This window comes from Ochotona curzoniae, unplaced genomic scaffold, assembly GCF_017591425.1.
Source record: "Ochotona curzoniae isolate NIBS_2020 unplaced genomic scaffold, NIBS_Ocur_1.0 contig_3819, whole genome shotgun sequence".
In the NCBI taxonomy this organism is placed as follows: Eukaryota; Metazoa; Chordata; class Mammalia; order Lagomorpha; family Ochotonidae; genus Ochotona; species Ochotona curzoniae.
Window position 1 is genome coordinate 16515510 of NW_024466004.1, and position 27622 is coordinate 16543131.

The window sequence follows — 27622 nt, forward strand, 5'->3', positions numbered from 1 at the left end:
CTCATGTTGGTCTGTGAGCCTTTCTAAGAGGTGAACCAGGACAAGCCTCCTTGTTTTATAGTTTTGTTGGTCATGAAAAGCCATCACAACCAGGATCTGTGATGCAAATGAAACACCCATTATCTGTATATGTAAAAAGGTGAGACTCACAGGTAAAAACCTGTGAGACTTCAAAAATGTGCATGAAAAAAGGAATTCAGAGACTAGTTTATTTTGGGGTAAAGAAATTTGAAATACACTGATTTTTTTTCTCATAACACACATTTCCGGGAACAGTTTGAAGACCCCCTCATGTAAGTTAAATTGCAGTGAATTTCTTTAGTGTAGTTTGGAACCAAAAAAAAAAAAATTTATTTTCAAAATCATTCCTAGCCCATGGCAAGACAAAAAAGCAACAAGCTCTAACTCATTTTGAATTGTAAATAACAGCCAAATGGTTGACATTTAAATGCTAACAAACCAAACTCTCCTTAATTAAAAAAATAATGACTGGATGGTCTCACTGAACAAATAAAACAGGAAAAAAAAAAAAAAACCCACTTCACCAAAGAAAGAAAACCTTTTTGATAAAAAAGGTTAGTTCTGTGGGAAGCCTTAAGAATCTCCTAAACATTTCACACACACATTCAAGGCCTCCTAAAGCGGGTTCGGTAACCTCGTGGTTCTTGTCATTCAATCTCCCCTGCTAACTCAACACATCTGTGTTTACTTCCTAGTCCACTAATACCGCAACTAAATAAATGAATCTTTAACAACACAAACCAGAGCCGAGATGGAGTTTGGCTCAGTGACCCAAACAACGAATGGTAATAAAAAATGCCAAGGATGGGCATTTGTCCCAGTGCTTGGGGTGCCTTTTAGTCCCTGGGTCTCACCTTGGAATGCGGGTTCAGCTCCTGGAGGATAGCCCAGGAGGCAGAGGTGACCAGTAACTGGTAGCTTGCCACCCAAGAGAAGGATCTGGAGTGAGTTCTCACTTGGCCCCCTGGAACCTGGGACATTTAGGAAGGGAACCAGTGCACTGAAGCCCTCTCTAACTCTCAAAATGTAAGAGGAAAAATAAAACTTTTAATTTGACTGCAAATAAGAGTTACACAGCGAGTATGAGAGAAAGTGACAAAGAGACAGATCTTCCATCTACTGTTTTACTCCCCCAAACAGCCCAAACAGCCAGATCCGGGCTAGAGCTTCTGGATCCCTCATGTGGGTGCAGGAGCGCCAGGTCTCAGGTCATCCTCTGCTGCTTCTGCAGGCTATCAGAAGTGGAACAGCTGGAACTCGAACCAGCACTGATACAGAATGCTGGGCTGGCTGATTAAGGTACTTATGCTACCTCACTGACCTCAAGAAAAAAAAAAAAAACACTTTTTAAAAAAGGTGATATGTTGTAACAGTACTGTCTCAATATAAAGCACTTAGAACCACAATAACTTGGATTTTGGTCCCCAACTTGCGCTTGCTTTTTGCACACAGAAGGTGAGAGGAACTGACCAAAGACGCAACAGCAGAACAGGATACGGAGGCCCTTCTGCTCCACAAGGCTGTCTGGGAGGGTTACCAGGACATCTGCCCCTTACCGTGGGCTCTGCTTCTTCTGTGGTTTCTGTTTCTCAGGTCCAAAAACAGAAACACTTGTCTTTGCCACAAAACAGACCACATTCACATATCTTTTACTACACTAGCAAGGGGCCTGACTTCCAAAAGTTCCTGAAAACGTGCACTATAAACAACCTATATGGAGTTCACCTTTCTATTCCATTTTCCACAAGCTTTTTGAAGTAGCTGTGTACTGTTACAATTGATCTGTTTTATTACTGCTGCGGTGTTGTTGTTAATCCCTCAAGGGCCTAATTTATAAGTTAAATTTTATCACAGATGTGTACCTATAGGAAAAAAAAAGATCCAGTATTGTGCCCTATTCATGCTTTCAAGCATTTATTGGGTAATTTAAAACAAGTCGGGGGAAGGGTCCACGGACAGCCATCATCTTTTGAGATTTGAATAACTTGTCAACCCTGACTTCCAGTGCATATGCTGCATACACATATAACCCTACAAGTTTTTACTCAAAAAGCATTATAAAGGGGTTGCAGAGTAACTAATTCAACTTCCTGTGGTTAACTAACATCACAAAGCAGCAAGAAGACAAAGCACCAGTGACTGAGCTCGGTTCCCCACGGCACACAGATCACACTCCCCAGATGTGACCTAGGGACAGTGCTGGTTCAGAATGACGGTTGGCTCTCGTGGTAAGGGAGAACCGGAAAACCAGCCCAGCAAAAACAACTGACCACTGTGCTTCATATTCACATTTCAAATATGCATGCTTTCAACAAATCTGAATTAAAATCCTCTTAGACTTCTATTATCCCCATCTAAGTTGTTGAAAACACAAAGACACAAAGCCTCTAATATACTTTGCTTTATGTGTTATATAGTGTTGCTAAGAACCAACTGGACGCAATGATCCTGAAGTCACTGGATGCAGGTTTGAACAAGGGCGAGGCTGCTTTATGTGCATCTGAAATTAGGCCAATACAAATAAAGACTCTTAATGCAGTGCCCTGCTGAATACAGTGTAGACATCTGGCAAAGTACCTGTGCTATTGAAGTTTAAAGTAAGTTAACAATAGCTTGCATCAAATTTTAGGACATTTGCAAAGTCTAAATGGCACTTGCCTCTAGCATAAAAAAAAAAGTTTTTATGCATTCTGTTTTCCAATTTGAGGATAATGATTCCAGGAACCTTTAAATTTGAAGGACTAGAAATTTCCTGAGAAACGAATGTTGCTGTTTCCGCTCCCTGGAGATGAGAACATGCGTGGCCAGAAAATAATCTAAGGCCCCGCTTTAGAAAGGCTGAAGTTTGGGAGAGTGCCTTTTCAGTTCATGTGTTGATCTAACAAAGTTCCCCCTTGCAGGTGTGTCAGCTACCATCCTGCATCTGACCTCTGCAGAGAAGGACCCTACTTTCAAGTTCTTTAGGGACAAAGAGCCATGAGGCCCTGCACTCTCAAGACAGCTGGCTCTCACAAAAAGGAAGCATTTGAGTAGTTTAGTCTAAAGTTTTATCAAATTCTTAAAACATTGCATGCCAATTCATGCCACAGGCTTATTAACTCATGATACATTCTAGGGAAAAATTTACATTTTTGGAAACCAAAATAAACATGGCCTCACCCTGACCTGGTCTTCTGTTAGCCTCATCAACTAGGACTTTTGCTTACAGACAGGCTTTTTTATTTATATCACATGAAACTCCATTTGAACATTGCATAGAAGTCCATGAAATGACTCTCTGAATCACATCTTGGTCCACTTGGAGAAAGCATGCCTAGATTATAGATAGGAGACCCAAGTGCAAAACATACGGGCTTTACAAAGGCCATCACGAAACTCCTTCCTTCTGAACTCAATCTAGCAGAACCTAACCAGGTTAGGTTCTTCATCCCCTCAGGAAGGGCAGCCAACGCATTGAGTTACGGATGTTTGCTGTGGTCACCAACACGACACAGACACACTGCGATTCGGAAACCTACAGCACAGGGTATTTCCTTACAGGAACAATACTGTAACCACGAGCAGCTCGTATTTACAACAGAGCACCTGCACTTCAGGATGGCAGTGCCTGGCCTCTAAGGACAAGCAATTTCCTTGGCTCTTTCCTGACAACACACTCCCCTGCTGGGATGCAAGACAGGACAGCCACCAGGAGGAGGAAATCCTGGTCCCCAGCTGGGAGTGGTTTTGGGTCAACCACCTGCAGCATTTTTAGCTGGGGTGGGAGTCGGGGCAGTGTAGGGAAGAGGAGAAACTAGAAAATCTCTGCTATGCCTTCGAGGAGATGCAGAAGTTGGGCCTGTAGCCTGGGGAGCGACTGCTGCTGAAGGAACCGCACTCCCCAGCCCCACGAGTGGTGGGTGCCCAGTTTAGTGGCTGATGTGCTCTGGGGCTGGAGCAAGCACATTCCCTTGTAAGGCAGTGTTTATAAGTGAGGTTGTTCTAAATTCAAGGACTCACTCTTGAGAAATATGAGAAATTTAAAGTTCCTGGGAAATGGTGTTGGACTGACCCACCGATGAAAGAGCAGTGTGTGGAGGGTTGGGAGGTGGCGGGGAATGCTTTCTGAAGTGCCAGAAGTGAAAGCCATGGTTAAAGCATGGCAATTTTAAATATAATGTGACCGCTGGAGACAGAGGAACCCACCTGCACCCTCGTGGGGGCAGGATCACAGTGCCTCAGGATCCCCAAGTTCAACACCATCTGGCATCAGTCTTTCATGATCCTGTATCATGGAGTGTGCATGGAGACCTCATTCAGATTTGTATCTGGCTGTCACAGAAGATCTCCCCAGAAAACTTCCAAACTATGTAAAAGTAGATCTGGAAGATTTAGACTGATGAATGCAAAAGCCTTGCCTGATCTGAGACTCGGGTTCAAAGGCGAAAACCTCAGGAGGTTGAAGGCAAAGCTCATGGATTATGCTGCCATGGGCTACTTGACCATCAGGTGAGGTCAGCCCAATTTTCTTACCAAGGGTCTGTGCTACACCTGCCTCTCCACACAGGGCAAGATACTGGCAAGTGAGCCGAGAAGGCGGCAGTCACAGGCTAACCTTGTTAGCCTTCGTCCTGTGGACTGAGAAAGGTTAACAAGCACAGTCAATAGTGTCCTGTTGAAAAAGAGCTGGCATCTCAAGGGAATTCTGGGCACTCCAGGGATGAAGGGTGCTAAAGCCTGCATATGTGGCTCTCAGACACACTCTCTCCCGTTCACAAGCCTGCTTCTTGCACTGCTATCGCCCCCTCCCCAGCCTTCCCAGCCTGGGTCACATCTCCAGCGGACGCCTCTGAAAACAGGCCCAGAGCTCCTTAGCTTCTGCTTGTTTGGCAAGCAACATGTTTGGGGGGTGCAGCATAGCGTGTATCCTTTGGGGTCCATCAGCTAGAGTTGTGGTCTCTGCCCGGTGCTTCCTTTTATTTTTTTTTTCTTATGTAAAACTGGGATAAAGCCTACCTCAGGGTCCCCTGGGAACTACGGAAAATAACACATGTAAAGTGCCTAACACAGGATTATTTCTTAGCTCTATGAAATTGTGAAGACAAGAGTGTCTTCCAAGTGCCTTATGGGCCATGGTGGGTTGAGATCAACATTAGTTATCCCCTACCAAAACCTTTTCTTTTTCAGGAAATGGAATAAAAGTAAATAGCCTGTGTTCCTTATAGGAAGGGAATTGCTATTTCATGGAAATACAGTTGCACACACAGGGCACTTGTTCCAGGTGCACAGGCCTGGTTCCTGAGACAAAGCTGCAGGGTGGAATGCTCACTGCCTAACTCAGCGACCAGCAGATTCAATGCACCTCCTTCCTTAAAACTCAATGGCTCACCTGCAGCGAAAAGCCCCACATCCTTCCAGTGAACTTCTTGGCTTGCCTTGTCCCGAACTCTACTCCCCACTCCACCCCACAGTGCAGCCACACTAGCTTTTCCTGTCTCCAACAACGGCTTCTGGGCCTATGCTGCACAGCTCCACCCTCTGCCCAGCCCCTCAAGGGCTGGCCCCTGAGTGCCTCAAGTCAAGTGCCACTTCTTCAGAGAGACCGTGCCTGATCCCACAGCCCTGTGGCCCACCCCTTCCCCTCCCTACCCCCAAGGAGAGTCAGCTGCAACAGCACCTCCTGGAGTTGGACAAAGCTTTCCTGCCCAGGGCGGTCCTCCAAGGACAACCACTCACAATGTGTTTTAGTCTCTGGGCCTTGGTTTATATCATCTGTAAAACAAGAAAAAAACAAATGTCCCTCCCAGTCCTAAATGACTGTTTCTGGAATTAAACTCTTCGAAATCCGTTTAATCCAAGGCCATTCATTTTCTTTCCCTTTCACACCAGATACAACATGTGATTCACTGTATTGCCGGAAAGATAATTTTACTCAAGAGCAGTGTCTTACTACCCCCTACACCTCACCTGTTCTGAACACGCCCTGTTTTAAAAATGCCCATGTACAGTATGTGGACCATTCTAATGCCATCACATCCTTGTAAACGATCTATAAGAAGACACTACATACACTTTCACCTCTTAATAGCGCTCCAGGCTTCATCAGCAAGTTAACTGGAGTCACCCAGAGCACAGGCCTGTGGAAGCTCACAAGGAGCTCACATCTGCTCCTGCTTCTCGTAGCTGCTCTTTGGACTGGTTCCTCTCCTTTCTGCTTGCAGTTTCGTCCTGAGTGGAGAAACCAGATGACTAAGCGTGTAGGAACTGCGTGTGAAGGAAGTGATCTCTGGGAATGGCTCTTGGCTATGCTCCTGGGAGTTAAGTGCATGAACTCTGACCAGAGCGCTTCCATGTGCTTCCTCGTTCTTGCTCTCTGTTTGAGTAGCACAGTCAACAGAGCACAACCTGGGCCCAGCTGCAGGGGCAGCCAGGAGGCTTCCACGCACGGCCCACGGGCAGGACTGCTGCTGCACGCACTAGACGAGAGATTCTCAACACTGACCCTGGGCGCACACGTGAGCAGGTGCAGAGGGAGCCAAGAGGAGCACAGCCACGTGACTGTCAGGGTGGTGGGCTGCCAGGTCTCAGAGAACAGAACAAGACTTTTAATGCTCTCAGGTGCTGAAGGTCACTGCTCCAACCTCTGACTCTGAACTCTTCAGGTAAGTCCCTGGCCCCGTAAACAGTAACTCAAGCTCCTCCTGTGCCGGGAAGCTCTGGACACCTCCATTCATGCTGTCTGTGGTTAATCCAGTGAGGCAGAGTAACAACCCAGATTGTTAGTTTCCAGGAAAAGGATTATGGAGTCACTCGTCCTATGGTTTTACTTTAATTCTCCTGAATCAGCACCCAGTTCTGCAAAGGACTCAAGGCAGAATCTGAGGGAAGTAGATAAACTTCACTATCGGTCTGCCTGGAGGTCCATGTAATCAGAAACAGGTTTGTGGTGATGCTTTTGTTATCCTACTGCTGAAATACATCCAGACACCAAACCCTGAACGCAGCAGACACAAAAGCCCAGAACCGCACTTTGCCAAAGCGGGTCCAAAAGATAAGCAACAAGGTGAGGTGAGACCTTCTGAGTCCTGCATGTGGGGCGTGCTGAAGTTCAGAGCATTCTAAAACAATTAGGAATTACTAATAAATAAAACTCAAAATATATGACACAAAACCAGATGAGGGAGCTTTTGATTACCCTTATAGATGAGAAAACTAGTATAGAGTATTTAAGTTCTGTTTCTGATTACAACAACCACTTGGGACTAAACTGTCAATGTCTTAAGATCATTCACAAAATGCATGCAAACTTTGAAATTGTGTGTAATCCTCATTTTACCAAACACCCATAAAATAATAACAGTGATACTAAATAATGAAATAAAACTGCAAAGAAAACCTTGGTTTTAAAATCTTCACTAAATCTTGGCTGCTGACAGGGATCTTGCAACCATTAGAGCAGCTAACTTTAGACAATGTTTGTAGACAATGGAGAATGGAGCTAAAAATAATATAAGAAGTGGGAAAACGTTTTCTACTTCTAAGCAAAATAAAGTAAAAGACCTGAAATAATAGTAACTGAAAACAACCAAAAAGGATAAAGGAAATCCAAATACAGAAAAGAACATTTTTTTCAAACATTGGTTATCAGTTAATGAAGGGCAGAAATTTCTGAAATGTGGGGATGAAAAAATTAACTGACTCTAAAATTGCTCCAGTTTCCTGCCTGAAGAGAGTCTTAGATCATGGGCATGGGGGGGTCATAAAAAGTTTAGGGGATCTCCTGAATGTGAGAAATGAAGCCACAGTTTTGGGAAGTTCATTAGAGTCCACAGGACTGAGTAGCAGCAAGAGGAAAACCGCAGGCAACTGCAGGGGATTCCTCTTGAACTTGGCAGTTCACACGTGTGAGACAAGTACCCATGGCTGCAGCAGGGTGTATTCCACAAGCCACAGGAACCATTAATTGACATATACTGGGTAGAGTATTCACAAAAGTCTTGCCTCACTAGAAAAGAATTAGCACTCCACCCAGTGCAGTAGCCCAACGACTAAAGGTCTTACCTTGCATGAGCAAGGATCCCATATGGGTGCTGGTTCCTATTCCAGCTGTTTCACATCCCTCCCAGCTCCCTGCTTGTGGCTTGGAAAGCAGTAGAAGAGGCCCAAAGCCTTGGGACCCTGCACTTGCATGGGAGACACTGAAGAAGCTCCTGGCTCCTGATCAGCTCAGCTCCAGCTGTTGCAGCCACTTGGGAATTGGATCAGCGGATAGAAGATCTTTCTCTCTCCTCTCTGTAAATATGACCTTCCAACTAAAAAAAATCTCAAAAGAATTAGCTAGCCCTAAACTGAGAGGTCCACATTGTCAAAGCAGCACCTGACAGATCAAACTATCTCCAAATAATAATATTTTAATAGTAAAGCTTAAAAATAATTATAGGCATAAACAGATTAACAAAGCTTCACAAAGTTTGATATTCAGAAAGATTATTGGGCTTCCAAAGCAGCATGAAAAAACACTCAAAATTAAGAGAAAAATCAGTCAAGTGAATCTGACTGGAATGACAAAGATACAGAATTAGCAGGGCCCAGCGGCGTGGCCTAGTGGCTAAAGTTCTCGCCTTGAATGCGCTGGAATCCCATATGGGCGCTGGTTCTAATCCCAGCAGCCCCACTTCCCATCCAGCTCCCTGCTTGTGGCCTGGGAAAGCAGTCAAGAGGTTCCTGGTTCCCGGCTTCGGATTGGCGCAGCACCGCCACTGCACTCACTTGGGGAGTGAATCATCGGATGGAAGATCTTTCTGTCTCTCCTCCTCTCTGTATGTCTAACTTTGTAATAAAAATAAACAAATCTTTAAAAAAAAAAAGATACAGAATTAGCAGCCAAGGATATTAAAACAGTTATTAGAATTGTATGTCTAAAGTGTGAGTTCAGTAAGCTTTAAGGCTACAAAAAAATACAATTTTATTTCAGTACATAAACGATGAAAGATCTGAAACAGAAATTAAAACAATAATGTTCCTGAAAATGGAATCAAAACATAAAAACCCTCAGAGGCAAAGCCTATGCAACTGTATCATAAAATTAAAGAAAAAACTCTCAGAGGTAAATCTTGTCAAAAAGTTATTAAAAACCTGTCTCCTGAAAATTACAAGATATTCAGGAGAAATTAAAGATATAAATAAGTGGAGAATTTTCATGCATATAAAGAGTCAGCACTGTTGTGAATCCTCCCCCAATTCATCGATATTAAATGCAGTTCCAATGAAAATCCCAATGGTTAATTGGTTGCTCGGGTTAGCCTGAAGTTTCCAACTTAGTTTTAAAACTCATGAAGAAACCCAAAGTATCTAGAACAGCCAAAAAGAACAACTGAAAAAGAACAAAGTTCGAGAGCTAATACTTTTTACTACCTGACCTCAAGACTTAAATCTACAGCAGTCAAGAGCACCTGCAGCATGAAGACACCCAGATCAATGGATTAGTACAAAGAATCCTTAAATAAAGATACATATCTACACATGTGATAGCAGACGAATGCATAAAAAATAGCACATCTCTGGCAACGGACTACGGATAATCTTTTCAACAAATGGTACTGGAGCAATATGCAATAACTACCAAAAATCTTGATATGTATCTTGTGTCACACACAAAAATATACCAAACTCAAAATGGATAACCCAGATTTAAAATCTAAGGTAGTAAACCTTCTGGAAGAGGAGAAAACTTGTGACTTTGAATTAGGCAACACTGTCCTGGATTTGTATCAAAGCATGATTCATAAAACAGATAAACAAAGTAGACTTCATAAAATAACAACTTTTGTTCCTCAAGACACTTGTTAAGAGCAAGAGAACAAGCTGGGGGGAAAAAATAATTGCAAAGTATATCTGGTAAGACTTAAAATTTTTGGAGAAGGGTATGTCCATAAACTTATTTCATAGGTGAATGTATATCAAAACTTATCAAATTGCATATTTTAAATATGTGAAGTTTATTGTATGTCAATTTTATCAATAAAGCTGTTAACATATTTAAAGACAACTTGGTTAAATCATTAATGTATGAACAGAGAAAACCAATTTACAAGCTCACTAGGATAGTGGTCTATCCAACAATACCAGCAATATTAGTAATACTCCATGCACTTTTCTAACTTTAAAAATATTTGGATGCCTTCAGTATACAATAATGAGCAGAAACAAGTTCTGATGTTACATGTTCAATTAACATTGTGATGCCTTTTCTCAACTTAAGGGATCTCACTGAATGTTACAGGCGTATGCTTCAAAATGGAGCTGGGGCAGGCAGCGGGGCAGAGTTGATCAATGAGTGATACACCTGCTGACACCACTTTCTCACAGGGATGAAAATTCAACAGTTATGGAAGGATTATAGTAACTGACTTACATACCCAGGACGATTTTTCTAGAAAAGCCAGGTATACAAAAACAAACAAACAAACAAAAAACCTTTCCCTTCCACTATGCTTCCCTCATGCTCCTAATGTATAGCAAATCTAGTGCTCACCCTGAATTACATAAAGATTTCTATAAACTCGCCATAGCTATTAATTTCACTGACAACATCAAAGTACATATGTTCACACATAATTTGTGTTGGTCAAGTCAGCTTCTTGCTACTATAGCAAAAAACCTGAGGCAGGCTACGTTATAAACAGAAGAGGCCTGTTTCAGATCTTAGTTCAGGAGGTACAAGGTCTAAGTAGCATGGCGCAAGTTTTTGAGAGACCCCAAATGACATCACATCCTAGTGGGAGACAGGGCATCTGGCTTCCTCTCCTTGCAGTCACTAGGATTCACTCATGAGCCCCACGGATCACTTTCCAAAGGTCCCACCTCTAAATAGCATAGTCAGATTCCTTTCTATCCTCTTAATTCTATTAATGCAATACCTGGAGATTTACCTTTCTTATGAAGTCGAGGGAGGGGAAATCACATTCCAACCACAGTAACATCCAGGGGTTCCTCTCATCTTTTCCAAAATTTCTTACACTACCCTTTGCCTACAATGCATTCCTTTCTTGCCAACAAATGAATGACTTGCTTTCCAAAGGCAGTTTCTCACAGGTGATCACTAAAGATGCATCAGAATCACCTGGACAGCTGATGTTCGCTTCTCTCAAGCACACGGGTATACACATGTACATCCACCAAGAAAAGAGGGAACTTGTAGGGGGGTGAAAGAAGTGTTACACATATGGATGCTTTATATTTTGACTGTGGAGGCAGACACCGGTTTGCAGATGAATATTTACACTGAAAGTTATCAAAGGTCCTGGCACCGTGGTATAGTTGGCTAAACCTCTACCTGTGTTCTCAGCATCCCAGACAGGCACCAGTTCCTGTCGCGGTTGCTCCCCTTGTTATCCAGCTCCCTGCTTGTGGCCTTGGAAGGCAGTAGAGGATGGCTCAAGTCCACGGACCCCTGCACCCATGTGAGAGACCTGGAAGCTCCTGGCTCAGCTCCACTGGCTATTGCAGCCACTTAAGAGTGAACCAGCAAATGGAAGATCTCTTTCACTCTGTCCCTCCTCTCTGCAATTCTGCCTTTCAAATAAAGTTTCAAGAATGATTTCTGAAAAAGTAAGACACTATTGCAGTGTTATAGTTAAGCCAGGGATTTGGCATCCCATACAGGAGTGCATTTGTGGAGTGAACCAGAAGATAGGGCACTTTTATCAAACAGATAAAAAGGTCATTACACAGTACACTTACAATGTATATTTCCTTTTGTGTGGAAATTACAGCTCAGTGAAACTGGCTTCAAAAGAAAAGTCACACTAAAGCAAGTAGTACAATAAAGCACAAGAAGGAAAAAAAAAAAGTATATAATCACCTAAAGTAGTAATTTAACTCCTGCTTAACTCAAACATGAACTCTCAGCTTCAATTCTGTAGGGTTAGTCATCTGATATCCTAATCTTCAACAGAGTTTTCTGAAACAACAAAACAAAAAGCCAAAGGTATCTCTTTTTTTCTCTGGATTTTACCAGGGAGATAAAGATGCAATCATTTTGCCTTTTGGCCGGCTGAATACAGGATGATATGCAGAAGAAACAAGAATCTTTGCAATGTGTGGTATAGTACGTAGGATTTCCACCTATGAGGTCAGCATCCCACATGAACTGGAGATCTGGCTGCTCCACTTTCAATCTAGCTAGCTTCCTGCTATCGCACATGGGGAAGCAGTGGAAGACTGTCCAGAGGTTTGAACCCCTGTCACCCACATGGGTGATTCACAGGATTCACAGGCAGGCCCAGGCTGCTGCAGTCATTTTAGGGAGGAAATCAGCAGATGGAAGATCTCTATTTCTATTCTTGTGTTAATTCTACCTTACAAATAAATGAAACATGTAAAATTCACTTTATAAATACCATTAAAAATCACTAATACAACAAGTCTATCTAAAAGAGCAAACTTCAGTTAACTGGGAAATAAAAAAACCTACATAAAGAATGTCCCCCTTGTACCCAGGCAAGTATTACACTGCTGGGAGAAAAGCAGCCAATAGCTGATGTGCACTCTGGGCCTGGTTAATGCCAAATTTGTGTTAACTATACCAGTATGCCAGTATACTTGCTTATTCTGTAATCTTTTTCTTTTTTTAAAGATAAGTGGGGAAGGTGGGGAATGCTGGGCTGGGACACAGTTGGGGAGAGCTGCAGATTGCCCAGAGGATGTGCTAGAGTGGGAGAGGATAAAGGCTTATTTGCCAGGGGAGGAATAACTTCTAGGGGCTTCCTCAGACCAGGCCACTGCACTTGCAGGTAAGCAAGGGAGCTGAGACATGGCAGGTTAGGGGGCGGAAAACAGGGTCAGTCAAGGCACCCGCCAACATGGGAGATCTGGTCTGGGCTAAAGAGCATATCCCACCACTACTGACACATGCAAAAGCTGTGGATATGGGTCGAGCTTGGATGGGCTGGACTGCAGTACCACTCACCACCCCTCCCTCCCTACATGCCTGAATGCTGGAGCAGGGGTGAGCCATGTCAGGCTGAGCCACAGCAGACACCAGAATGTAAGAATCAGATCTGAGGGCAGATTCTGTACAGGAATTGTGGGCTCATCTCTGAGGAATGCAGCATACACTGGTTTATGTGGAGAATCGGGGGTGGGGACTGACCAAGGCTGGATGACAGACCTGTCACACACAGGAGCTGGGGCTGGGAGGGGGCTGGGCCTGGCCAGACTGCAGCACTTGCTGGTACGTGTGAGATCCAGGGCTGGGAGCAGGCCTGGTATGGAGACTTGGGGAACTCCCCTACTAGATCACAGCTCTCACTGGGAAGCACAAGAGCTGGGGCTGGGGCAAGCAAGTCCAAGCAAGGCCACAACACCTGCTGGTATGCATGAGGACCAGGTCCATGGTAGGGTGGGTGGGCTGACTGGGTCTGGCTGCAGCATGCATTGGTTTATGAGAAACATGGGGCTAGGCGGTACTGACCAAGCAGCTGCAACCATTAGTATGTGCATTGGCTGGTGCAGGTGCCAGACCAAATCTAACCCTGCGCTGGCTGGCACTCAGTCTGACATCACCCCAAGTGGGGTTTACTAGGGGACTCCCCAGTTAGACACCTGGACTAAGATTCCACCTACCCCAGAAAAATCATAGGATGTGTGGTCTGTGGTCTGACCTTGGAGTGCATGGTATTGGGTTTAGGCCTCCTCAGTTGCTGATACCTGTGAGGTGGACAGCATGCTCAGATGCACTCAGGGAACATTACAGCCAGCTCATCTAGGCCAGTGGGGGGATGTCAAGTGCCTCATCAGAAGCTGGAAAGCACAACAGGTTGGACAATTCTCAGAAAGTCAGGGGCTCGGCGCGGTGGCGCAAGTGGTTAAGGTCCTCGCCTTGCACGCCCGGGATTCCAGATGGGCGCCGGTTCTATCCCGGCGGCCCCGCTTCCCTTTCAGCTCCCTGCCTGTGGCCCAGGAAAGCAGTTGAGGACGGCCTAAAGCTTTGGGACCCTGCACCCGTGTGGGAGACCCGGAAGAGGCTCCTGGCTTCAGATCGGCATAGCATCGGCCGTTGTGCTCACTTGGGGAGTGAATCCCCACTTGGGGAGTGAATCATTGGACGGAAGATCTTCCTCTCTGTCTCTCTTCTCTGTATATCCGCCTTTCCAATTAAATAAATAATAAAAAATAAATCTTTAAAAAAATAAATAAATAAAATAAAGAAAGTCAGCAGTATGTTCCTTAGGTCTGTGGATGCAGTAAGATGGACCTTGTCAACCAACAAACCTTGGAAAGATTTTCTCAACCCAGCTGAAATGAAGCTAATGACATCTCAGAACTATCAAAACCACTCAAATAACAACCCCTCAAAACATTCTTCCCACATCAGGGTATCTAGGCCATCATCAAAAGACTGCCACCTAGCCCTGGGTGCTGATGTAGTTTGACAGCAAGGAGTAACCCCTCCCTCTACCTTCCCTGAGGACACAGGAGGGGTCGGAGGGAGGAATACTGAGAGCCTGAAGAGGGCCTCAGTGGCTAAATCCTTGCCTTCCACAAGCTGGGATCCCATATGAGTGCCGATTCATGTCCCGGCTGCTCCACTTTCCATCCAGCTCCCTGCCCTGTTATGGCCTAAGAAAGCAACAGAGGATGGGTCAAAGCCTTGGGACCCTGCACCCCACTGTGGGAGATGGGAAGCAGCTCCTGGCTTCAGACTGGCTCAGCTTTGGTCATTGTGGCCACTTTCTCTGTCTCTCCTTCCCTCTGCCGATCTGCCTTTCCGATTAAAAAAATCAGTCTTTAAATAAATAAATCTCTTTAAAAAGGTCAAGTACTCATCCTAAAATAGACAAACCTGAAGTTCAAATTAAACAGATGACATGCCGGGACTTTAAAAGTCTTTGTACATCCTTTTTAGAATTTTACTGTACTCATTTGGAAGGCAGAGAGAAATCTACCCTCTGCTTGTTGACGCTCCAGTGGGGGCTGGCCTAGCATGAAGCAAGCAGCCAGGAACTTGGGCAATTGGAGTCTCCCACACGAGTGACACGATATACGCGTTTCACCATCATCTGCTGTCTCCGGAGATGTGCATCAAAGGATAGCCAGACTAAAGGCAGAGCCAAGACCCGAACCAGAGACTTCAGTAAGGAAACAGGTGTCTTAAGTTGCAGTTTAACCACTGAGCCAAATTATGCCCCTCATGTTGGTGTTATCAACAACACTCAAAAATATTACAGTAGCACTTTTCTCTCAAATTTTACATAGACTTTTCTGCCAATTAGAGGACAATTAAGAACGAGCAAAAGTCCTTATTTTTTCAGCACTGTTTTCTGAGATCTCTACAACTTGAATAGCTAAACTGTTAAAAAAAAAAAAATTGGGGCCTGGCGGCATGGCCTAGCGGCTAAAGTCCTCACCTTGAACGCACCAGGATCCCATATGGTTCTAATCCCGGCAGCTCCACTTCCCATCCAGCTCCCTGCTTGTGACCTGGGAAAGCAGTCGAGGACGGCCCAAAGCTTTGGGACCCTGCACCCGTGTGAGATACCCAGAAGAGGTTCCTGGATCCTGGCTTCAGATCGGCTTAGCATCAGCCATTGCGCTCACTTGGCGAGTGAATCATTGAATGGAAGATCTTCCTCTCTGTCTCTCCTCCTTTCTGTATATCCGCCTTTCCAATTTAAAAAAAAATTGATGAAAATTCATGCATTGCCAATAATCCAAGACCTGGTGTAGAAATGGCTCACTGCCTACTCCTCCCTCTTCAAGCACCAGGATCCCATATGGGTGCTGATTCAAATCCCAGATGCCCCATTTCCCATCCAGCTCCCTTCTAGTGGCCTGGGAAGGCAGCAGAGGATGGCCCAATGGGAGACCAGGAAAAAGCTCCTGGCGTCGGATCAGCTCAGGCCTGGTCATTGTGGCCATTTGGGGAGTGAGCCAAGGGATGGAAGATGTTTCTCTGACTTTCCTCTTTGCAAACCTGCATTTCCACTGAAAATTTAAAAAGGGGGTGGGTGGGTGGGAGGGTGGACAGATTCAATTCTGTTAATGCCTTTTCCCATTAAGTTGCTGAAAATGCCTAGCAAGTAACTAACATTGGAGTGATCAGGAAAAGTTGAATCACTTATTTTCCTTATTATCCTTCCATGTGCACACACCAAGTTATAAACAAAACCTTCATCTGCTAAGTATGTGTCACCTGTTAAGAAGGATGTGCTCACTTTTCTTGCATCCCAGAATAAATGTCTCATTTTCCACCACTACCTCCTCCTGTTTGGGGGCAAAATGGGGTAACATCCTGGCACCTAGAGGACAGAACCTCCACATGCCACAGAAATGGCATAATGGTAGAATAGGGTTTGTACCTTCAATATTAAAGGTTTGCAAGGAACCTGAAGGCTGACCTGGGCATCTTCCTATTTACAAGTCTCACAGAAATATATTTTTGAATTTTAGAAAACTAGCACATGCATGGCCTCATAATATAGTCCCCTTATTGCTGCGCCTTCTCATTATTCAGCAGTCAAAAAAAGTTACCTCCAGATGAATCTCAAAGAGCTAACAGATTCTGGCTTGAAATGCATACATTATTGGTAATCTTATTGAAATGGTACTTAGTCAACTAGCAAGGGCCAGAAGGGATCCAAGCTCAACACCAAGGTTCAAAATTACACAGGCAACTTGGCAGACCTTGGCGAAAACCCAAACTGGACCCTCATCCTGGGCTCCTTCTGGTGTGGACATCTCTGCCCCATGCCAGGTGTTGTGGCAGAGTGGGAAAAGCTGCCAGTTTGAGTTCCAGCTCCTCTGCTTTTGATCCAGCTCACTGGTGGTACACCTGGAAGGCAGAGTGACTGATGGCAAAATACTTGGATTCCTGTCACTCACTTGAGAGAGAGTTCCAAGCTCCTGGCTTTAGCCTGGCCCAGCACTGGATGTTGTGGGCATTTGGAAAAATGAATCAGTAGATGGAAGAAAAATCTTCTGTTCCTCTGCCTTCCAAATAATGTCCAAATGGGTGGGGCAGAGGGCTTCCAAATACACCTAGAGTCACAGAAGAATCTTCCTTCAGGCTGCGACTGCATCAGTGCAACACCAAACCAAGCAAAGCATCACTTTCGTGTCAGGCAATGCAGCTCAACAGACCACACCCAAAACACTACTTTCTGCTTGCCACTCTTCATCTCTGGGGGCCACACTGCCCACCACACCCTCATCTACATTTATCAGCCCACCTCATTCTCAGTTACTCCCATGACTGCTGTATACATGTGCTGTGTATATAGTGATCTGTGTATAAGCTGATACAGTGAGCTGTACACACACATGCTCATTGGCCGTTTGGCCCTTTGGGTGTCCCAGGCCGACTTCAGACTTCAGAGTTGTCTGGGCAAAAGTGAGTTTCTGTTATGTGTATGCCAGGATTCAAGCTCCTCTAGGCTCATCTCATCACAGAAGCTTGCCTAGATGAATCTGAGATTGTTAAGCCATCAAACTCTTCCAAGCCAAAAAAGATGCAACTCAATGTGCAGCCCTATTCACACACTCTGCTAAATACACAGCGCAAAGTATGACTTCATGTTCTTCCTGGGTATCTGACACATTCTCTTTCAGTTTTTTTTAAAACCTGGTTGGCAGGGAGACGATAATGTTAACGTTTATGCATCACTATTTATGACAGGCAAGATGTGGAAAGAACCAAGATGTTAACTGACAAAAGACTGGTGCAAAGGAATGATGGAATATTATCCAGCCTTAAAAATAGAAGGAAACCTGTAGCCCAAGAGAACTTGGATGAACTTTGAGGACATTACCTATTAGAAATAAACCAGTTCCAGAAGGGCAGACTGCTAATGCAGTCCAACTCTCATATCTCAGACATGAAGAGCTGGGAAAGGGGGAAATGAATAGATAATCAAAAGCATAAGGTTGGGCCCAGAGCAATTGCCAAGTGGCTAAAATCCTTGCCTTGCATGCACCAGGATCCCCTATGGTTGCCAGTTTGTGTCCCGGCTGCTCCACTTCCCTTCCAGCTCCCTGCTTGTTGCCTAGAAAAGCAGCAGAGTATGGCCCCAAGCCTTGCAATGCTACACCTACATGGAAGACCTGGAAGAAGCTCCTGGCTCCTGCCTTTGGATCAGCTGAGCTCCGGTCATTGTGGCCATTTAGAGAATGAACCAATGGATGGAAAATCTTTCTGTCTCTCCTCTCAGTAAATCTGACTCTACAATAAAAATTTCCAGCAAATCTTGACAAGCATAAAAGTTGCAATTATGCAAGACGAATGAACTCTATCATTCCTGCAATTGATAAAACTATTATGGATTTCTTATTAAGTGCTTTCATCACACCCACACCCAAAAGTCCTAAGTGGAATCTCCTCCCACTATGGGGCACGCATGATCTGCAGACGGAAAAACATGCTGTCCAATGAAAGGGTGATGACTTGGGGCCTGCGGCTACATAACAGAAGCAGGAAGTACTTAGAAGCCCAGCCACCCCCAGAAAAGCACACCTCTAGACCCCCTGAGAAAGGTCCAGATACAACCAAGCATTAGCCTCTGCATCCCACAGGCCACAGGTGGGAGAGGATCAGTCCAATTAGATCCCAAGGCTTCCCTGACCTGCTGCTTTAGCAATAAAACTTGTGTGGGTGCCTGGTACAATAGCTCAAGTTAAATCATCACCTTTGAGGCACAAGGATCCCATATGGGCACTGGTTCATGTCCCAGCTGCTCTACTTCCCATCTACTTCCCTGCTGGTGGCCTGTAAGAACAGTGGAGAACGGCCCAAAGTATTGGGATTCTGTAGTTGTATGGGAGCTACTTGAGGAATTAATCAGTGGATGGAAGATCTTTCTGTTTCTCCTTCTCTTTGTAAAACTGATCTGCCTTTCCAATAAAAATAAATCAATCTTAAAAATAGGTCCCGGCACAGTAGCCTAGTGGCCAAAGTCCTCACCTTGCATGCTCCAGGATCCCACATATGCGCTGGTTCTAATCCGAGCAGCCCCGCTTCCCATCCAGCTCCCTGTTTGTGGCCTGGGAAAGCAGTTGAGGTCAGCCCAAAGCCTTGGGACCCTTCACCTGAGTGGGAGCCCTGAAGAAGCTCCAGGCTCCTGACTTCGGATGAGTGCAGCTCTGGCTGTGGCAGTTGCTTAGGGAGTGAATCAGCAGACGGAGGATCTTCCTGTCTCTCATTCTCTGTGTGTCTGACTTCCCAATAAAAATTTAAAAATATCCAAACAACAATAAACTCATGTGGGCTTCCCCCCCTTGGGCATTCTTCAGAATCCTAATTCTTCCCATGTCAGCTGCCTACTTCCAACTGAACTGTCAATGTTTGAAGGCAGGAATGTTATTCCTGAATCTTCCACCGTCTAACCAGACAACTGAAGCAGAATACAGTAACAAATAAGCAGAGGCCAGTATAAGGTGTGGCTGGTTAAGCTGCTATCTGGGATGCCAGCAACCCATATGGGTACAGGTTCAAGGCCTGCGGGCTCTACTTCCAACGCAGGTCCCTGCTAACCAGCCTGGGAAAGCAGTACATGGTATGGCCCAAGAACATGGGTCCCTACACACACGTGTGGAAGATCCACGTAGAGTTCTCGACTCCTGCCTCTGACCTGGCCCAGCCCTGGCAGCTCCAGCCATGTAAGGTATGAACCACAGAAAGGAAAATTTCTTTCCATAACTGCCTTTCACATAAATACATCTTTAAGTAATAACAAACAAGCAGCCAGTGAATGTTCTTATTTTTTCTACTTCATGTTTCTGTTAAACAGTAACCTTCCCATTCCAAAGGACATGGAGGTGTTAGTGGAGAGAAAAAAATCAGGGATGGGGAAGAAAAAAAATTTAGGAGCCTAGAGAAGACAGATCATAAAGATTCAAATGCTGGTGAGAGGAAGCATCTAAAATCAGGATTTTAAAGACAAATCAGTTTACAGCTCTGTAGCTCACGAAACAATATTTGGAACAAGAATTTGGCTGATGTAGTCAACAGCAACAAATGAAACCCTTCCTGGGATCCTGTTTAACACATTTTAACAAGACAGCAGCGCTAAACAATTATCATTAGAGCCTTAAGACACACTCAAGTTCAATTCTCAAAAGATCTGGGTGCTACAATCTTCCCAAGTTTTATCACCTGGCTGAAATGCTGAGTCTACTTCACAGAAGCAAAAACACAAGTACATTATTACTCTCTTCTAACACCCTGAGCTTTCAGGGTGGGGATGGAAAGAAAGCCTAATCCCCAACCCTCTCTCCAAAAACGCTTATCAGAGGGGAGACACATTCCAGGGTGCTGTACTTCATCAGGGCCCTGCTCTTGAGCTCTTCTCACTTAACAACTGCAACAAAGTCCTAACCATTCTCCCTGTCCACGGGAAGAAGTTCCACAGAAGTGTAAGAACCCCAGACTCCAGGAGGATTGAGTGTGAACACGGCCAATGGCCCAATGGTGGACAGGAAGTGGGGGGCACAAGGAGGGGAGAAGGATGGGGGTCCCCCAGTGCAGCCAGTCTCCAGCAGGCATAATTCTTCCTGGGGCAATGACCACCACAAAGACAGAGTCAAAATGGGAACAAACAAGACTTAAATTTTCAATGGCTCAGGGGTGGTGAATTATCTCACAATGGGAAAATTTAATGACACTTCACACGGTTCCACAATTACCTGATACCAAACTACAGTAGGCACAAGCCTAAACTCCAGAAAGGCACAAGTGAACAAATGGTGCAATGCCCCCTGCTCCTTGGGCTGACCGAGTCCTGTGACACATGATACACAAACGAATGCACAAAAACATTACACGCAGTTAACAAATGAGCTTCAGATGAAAACTGAAAAACTATCATCGGACATGGCTGTGTTTGTGTCTTAAGTGCGACAAACCCCTTCTGTAGACTCGTGAATTACCAGTCATTATTTTTTCCAAATCCACATCAACTGTCCCATCTTAGAGACAGAAAAGCTAACTTTTTGTAACTTGCTCTGCAGTGGCTTAGCAGGATCCTCACACTTAGTGTTAACGCTGGCAAAAGACACACTACATCCACAGGCAAACAAAAGCTAAGATTCAAAAAAGAGACGGATTTTCCAATGAGCTAGCTGTCTGTGCTGCATATTGCATTTCTTCAAAATAGGGAGGGCACAACAAGCTTTAGCAGAAGAGATTAAAACGAACAGCTTCAACTGTTAGAGCTGCTCTCCACATCATTCCAACAAACAATGGTCCCACGTCCTGAGACAACAGACAACTCATCTGCCATCAAGTTTAGATATTGGAATGAGGCCACGGAAAAGCACCAGCAAATCCATATTTTGAAGCTCTAAGCACTCCCACTTAGAATTACACAGGGTCAAGCAGCTACTACTCCAAAGCTAGTTAGAATTCACAGCTATCAGCTGTGGTCGGGGGGCCAACGTGAGAGCTTGAGGAGGAGGGACAGGATTTTGCAGACACCTGAAGAAGGCAAGGCAAGGCAAACGCGAACACTCCAAGACCTCTTTTCGAACAGCAAGGGGCCTACCAAGGACGAATCAGTCCCTTTCTCAATCATCACAGAGCCAATTTTGAAGCCGGCGGATAGACACCAGACTTTGGTCCAGGTAACACTTTTTCTCGCTCACGCCATCCCAGAGCCCATCGCGGCGGCTGAAGGGAGAAGCCCTAATGAATGAATGGAACGCACTTGGAGGGAGACAGGTGTGCCTAGAGGCTCAGGCGGGGGACCCACGGTCCGGACGGCCCTGGACGCCCGCCAGGCGAGGGCAGGGTGGCGCGCCCGGGGCGCAGGGCAGGACGCGGACCGCGATGGGGCCGGGGCGGGAGGGGGCGCGAGTCCAGCCTGGCCGAACAAAGGCAGCGCGGGGTGGCCTGCCAGAGGCGTCCAGCGGGGCAAGGGCCGCGGGCGGCTCACCTCGTCGCCCCATTTGAGCACGTCCTTGTGCCGGTCCTTGACGGCGTGGTAGATGTTCAGGAACTGGAGGATCCCGTGCCGCCGCACGTGGTCGGCGTGGCGCTTGGTCTCCTCCCAGCTCAGCGGAGAGCCCTGGGACAGCAGCCCCATGGCCGCCCCCTCCTCCTACTCCTCGGAGGTGCCGGCGGCCGCTGGCTCCGGGGGGCCGGCACAAGGCGGCGGCGACGATTCACCCCAAGGGGGGCCTTGGAGACGCTGTCGGCCGAGGGACGGTGCCGTCCGCGCCGGCTTCCAGGTGCGGGGACAGGTCCCTGCCGCCCAGGTGACTGCCGCGGGGGTCCGGCGCACCAGGAGACGGCAGGGCAGGCTGGGCGGCTCTAGGCCCGAGGGTCTCGCCCCTCGCCCGTCCCGCCTTGCTGCTGCTCCGAGGCGGAGGCCACGGTCCCCACGGACGCGCAGCGGCTCCCGCTCCCGCTTCTCTTTGCCGGTGTCGTGCACTCACTGGCTTCTTCCTACTTGTGACCAAAGCCTGCGGCGCCGCCGAGCATGCCCAGTGCCGCCGCCCGCCGCTCCGAGCGCGGACCCGCACGCTCCAGGTTTTATAGACTGCGGGCGAGGGCGGGGAGAGGAGGCGGGGCAGGAGGGGAGGCGTGCCCGGGAGGGCGTGGAGATCCGGGGTGCGGAGGAGCAGAAGGGGTGCGCGGGCGTGGCCCCGACGAGGTCAGAGCCGGGGCGCTGGGTGCGCGGCGCTGGGCTGCGGGCTGCGGAGCTTAGGGCGCACGCGAGGCGTTACCATCCCGTTTTCCTAATGCAAAGACAGAACTGGATGAGAACTGCAAAAACGCTTTGAGAAAAATAATAAGGTGGGAGTCCGATGAAACACACGGTCAACTCTAGTATGTGGTACAGAGGGACTTGACTAATCTTGGCAAGTTATTTCCAAACCTGGATAAGTAAGGCTTAAAGATGGGGCCCAACGCGGTAGCCTAGTGGCTAAGTCCTCATCTTGCATGAGCCAGGATCCCTTATAGACGCCAGTGTCCCAGCTGCTCCACTTCCCATCCAACTCCCTGCCTGTGGCCTGGAAAAGCAGTCCAAGACGGCCCAAAGACGTGGAACTCTGCACCTTCATGGGAGACCAGAGGAGGCTCCTGCCTTCTGGCTTTTAATCGGTTCAACTCTGGCCATTGCAGCCACTTTGGGAGTAAACTAGTGGATGATGTTTCTCTCTGTTTCTCCTCTGTGTAAATCTGACATTCCAATAAAAATAAATAAATAAATCTTTAAATATAATTAAGGATGTTGTAACGATTGACAGAGAATTGTTTTGCATAGAGCCGACAGTGGATGGAGCCAGCTATGAAGAAGTGTCCATCTGGCTAGGAGCTTTTTAGGTATATGTGAGTATTATGATTGGTGTCAACTGTTTTGATAACTTATTTCCTGGATGGTCACTTGTTGCAAAAATAAGGGGAAAGGGGCTTGATCTACACCTCGCGATGGATCATAGGAAAGAATCATCTCTGAGTTTATCTTCCTTCATATCCTGCTCCAGACCTAAGCTTCCTCCATTAAAGGATCAAAATAGTGCTCAGGTGAGCTAGCTGTGGAGCCAGAGGATCCCAGGAGCAAGTGGAGTTGCCTCAGTCCTGGTGGGAAAGGGGGCAAAGAAGGTACCTTGCCCTCCCCTCCCCAAATTATTGTTCAATGATTGTTGTGGGTTTTTTTTTAAGATTTATTTATTTATTGGAAAGTCAGATATACAGAGAGGAGGAGAGACAGAGAGGAAGATCTTCCATTCGATGATTCACTCCCCAAGTGAGCGCAACGGCTGATGCTATGCCAATCTGAAGCCAGGATCCTGGAACTTCTGGGTATCCCACATGGGTACAGGGTCCCAAAGCTTTGGGCCATCCTCGACTGCTTTCCCAGGCCATAAGCAGGGAGCTGGATGGAAGTGGAGCTGCCGGGATTAGAACCAGTGCCCATATGGGATCCCAGCCTGTTTAAGGCGAGGACTTTAGCCACTAGGCCATGCCGCCGGGTCCGTTCAATGATTGTTGACAGAGCAACGACATGACAGGTCAGAGGCAAAGTGACAGCAACCAGGTCAGACTTCTCCCAAGGCCAGAAAGAGTGCACCCATTCTGCCCTTTGTAAGGTGTGAGCCTTGGGTAGTGTCTTCTTTCACAGCCTTCTTATTGGAGTGTTCATCGCAGGACGGGGGTCATGGACACAGAAGGCCTGGCTGTGATTGTAGCTGTGAGGTGTGTGTTATGCAGGCCTGGCTGTGACTGTCGCGGTGAGGTGTGTGTTATGCAGGCCCGGCTGTGACTGTCGCGGTGTGGTGTGTTATGCATGGAGGAGGATGCTGCTGGAAGCTCCACCTTCATGCCTTAGTCACCAATGTAGCGAGACCTCCCCCTGCCTGGCTTTCTACTTCTTTTTCTCCATCTGATACCCTCCTGCCTGAGTCCCTGTTACTGCTCTCTTTGGATTAAATTTGTGCTTGCCTCCATACACTTTATAGAATTCATGTCAAAAGCACAGCCAGACTAGTGGTTTTCTCTGGAACTGAGATGTCTCAGGCTTTCTGGCCTTGGTTCTAGGAAAGTAGTTAATAAATGCTAGTGTGAAAAGCAGAAGATGGGGGGGGGGGAAGGGTGCATGGGAGAAATAGTACTTTACTAACAGGTAAAGCATCCAAAGAAAGGGTCATTTGGTTATTCTCACAGTCTCATGTTTCATAGTTGGCATTGTTCAACATGTGGTTGAACATGGCTAATGAATGTGGCTAACCTGAGTTATTGTTTGACTTAAATATGAATTTAAAAATTGGTGTTCGATTCATTTTTAGGAAACTTTTTTTGAAGGTAGGGTGACAGAGGACAGATGTTCCATCTGCTGCTACTACCCAAACGGCCAGAATGACTGGGGATGGGGCAAGCTGGAGCCAGAGGCCAGGAACTGCGCCCAGCCTGGGCTCTCCTTTGGATGTCTGCGATCCAAGGACTTGGGCCATTGGCTGCCACTTTCTCAGGTGCATCAGTAGGAGGCTGGATTAGACACTGAGCAGCCTGGGCTTGAACCAGTGCTCCAGTATGGGACACGGTCCACACCATCCCAGCTTTGTTTACTAGGAAATGTTTTAAGTACATTTTGCAATTTTGGCATGTAGGTTCATTTTTTTCAACTGTGAATTTCATGAACTCCAAGTGCAAGTCAGGAGTTTCTAATGAAACTGAATGGCCCTTTGAGGTATGCTGTGAGTGTAACCAGCAGATTTGATAACACAAAGGAGCAGGCAAACATTTAAAAAGTTCATGTGGATTGCGTGGTAATGCCCATGACAGTATTTCATAAGTATTTGTCTTTTTTTTTTTTATTGGAAAGGCGGATATACAGAGAGGAGAGACAGAGAGGAAGATCTTCCGTCCGATGATTCATTCCCCAAGTGAGTGCGACAGACGATACTATGCCGATCCGAAGCCAGGAGCCTCTTCCGGGTCTCCCACTCAGGTGCAGGGTCCCAAAGCCTTGGGCCATCCTCGACTGCTTTCCCAGGCCACAGGCAGGGAGCTGGAAGGGAAGAGGGGCTGCCAGGATAAAACCGGCGCCCACATGGCATCCCGGGCATGCAAGGCGAGGACCTTAACCACTTGCGCCACCGCGCCAGGCCCCCATGATAGTATTTCAGACATCAAGCTCCATGAGATGCGGTGTGACTGGATCCACGCACTTGCTCCTTTTGCATTTTTAAAGGTGGCTGCTGGGAAATTTAAGATTGCATGCGACTAAGTAGCTCGCATTCCACTTAATTGAAACAGTGCTGATCAGAGCTTCATTCACACTGAAAGCACACTTCTCCCACAGAGAGCTGCCATTGCCTAAGCACAAAACCAGGCTCTGGGGAGGGGCAGCGAGTGTAGGTTCAGATGCTGAACGTGGAGAGGATTCGTTTTAAGATCTGAATTCATTCATGAGGGCCCTGTCCACACTACCCACCCCAACCCCGCCCGCGAATTCGGAACCAGTACCCTCAAATGATTTGCACTCATTTCGGCAGTTGCGTCGAATTTAAAAGCAGAATCCTGGCAGTTTATTTTATTTTTTTTAAATAATTGTTTGCAATCTCTGTTAGAAGAGGAAGCAGCCCGCTGCAGATCTAGTGGTCCCAGTCAAGAACGGCCGCACCTCTCTCCATCTACTTAGAATGCGGCAGAATTATTCGCGATCTCACTCTGCAGGTTTCAACCACAGCCGGATTTCTACCTTTGGGTGTTTCAGGGCTCAGCCGTACCAGGACTTGGGCAACACAGGAAAAGCTCTTATCTTACAGAATCAGCTAATCATCAGTACAGGCGGATCATTTCTCCCGCGGCAGAATGCAACGCTAGGGTTCGTCCGGAACCCGTGCGAGTTCAGCCCAGGTCAGAGAACCGCACTCCAGCCCCGCCAACAACACGAGCACGGCTCCGGGAGCGCCGGAAAACCCGGGCCGGACGCGGCGGCCGGGGACGCGGCCCCGCCGAGCATGCTCCGAGCGCGGCCCGTCGCCGGAGGAAGGGCGCCAGCCGCCCGCGCTGCACGCCGCGCCGTTGTTGTGGTCCAGCCCCCGCCACGTGACTGCCGCGCGCCGTGCCGCCTCACCGTGACTCAGCACTGCGTGCGGGCTGGGCGCCGGAGGGCCGCCCCGGGAAGCGCCCGCTCCGGGCCAAGGGTCGGGGCGCCGCTCCCGCCGCGTGGCTCGCCGGAGCTGGGGTGCGGGCACCGCAGCGGCCACGCCAGACCCCTCGGACAGAAGACTGCGCTACCTCTTTTCTGTGGTCGTGAGGCAGCGCTTCGCTTGGGTCAGCGGCTCTGCAGCGCTCAGGAGGAAACCACCAAACAGGTGCAAGCCGTGAGGTTTCCCTTCCAGCTTCATGAAGTGTTCTCTGCCGATACAGTACTAAATTATATGTAAAAGTACAACCATTTTTGCATTAGGCAGCGTTGCGAACACATGCTCGTGGAATATAGTGTGACAGAAGCAGACACTTTTTTTTTGCTTGCAAAGTCCATTTTTACCTCTTATTTTTCTATGAGACAGATTTTCTGTCGACTGTGTCAGTCCCAATACACCCAACAGCCTGGGCTGCGGAGCTCCCACGTGGGAGGCAGGGGCCCAACCACCTGCTGCCTGTCAGGGTTCATATTTGGGAAGAAGCTGGTCTTGAAACCAGGCACTCCCAAAGGATGCAGCGTTTACCCACACAAACATAATGTTTTCAGGTAGAGTAACAGAAGGTTTACCCGGCCGTTGAAGAGAATTGAATGTGCTCAGAAGATGGATGGGAGTTCACAGGGGTCAACATTGAGGCTGTGGGGGTCAGAAAAAGAAAAACTTTAGAACAAAGAACTCCCGGGAGAGAGGGCCTCGTGGGGTCTAGAACACCCGGGAAGTGCTGTTTTATTCCCTCTTGGGACCACTATTATTGTCTTCTTGAGAGATGCTAAGGTTGCTAAAATGACGTCTTGGTTTGGGAAGGGTTGTGGAGGAGGTCACAGACTTCCCACTGAAGTATGGTTAGATAAATCATAGGTTTGTTTTGTTAAAGACTTTAAAAAAAAAAAGATTATTTTTACTTGAAAGTCAGAGTTGGAATGGGGAGGAGAAACAGAGATCTTTGGCTTGCTGGTTCACTGCCATAATGGCT

General features: G+C 46.9%; 1 protein-coding gene across 6 annotated transcripts in view; it reads right to left on the minus strand.

The window, feature by feature from the left end:
* The window catches only part of GCLC (glutamate-cysteine ligase catalytic subunit), a 46080-nt gene extending 23634 nt beyond the window's left edge, over positions 1-22446 (minus strand). The window contains exon 1 of one of the 6 annotated variants that reach the window (XM_040983561.1): positions 21927-22446. In XM_040983561.1, coding sequence (XP_040839495.1) covers positions 21927-22076 — 150 coding nt within the window. In that variant the 5' untranslated portion in view covers positions 22077-22446. Of the gene's footprint in view, positions 1-875; positions 1186-11863; positions 11996-21926 lie in introns of those variants that run through there. The other 5 variants (XM_040983563.1, XM_040983564.1, XM_040983560.1 and 2 more) reach the window with 5 other exon arrangements.
* Positions 22447-27622: the final 5176 nt, after the last annotated feature.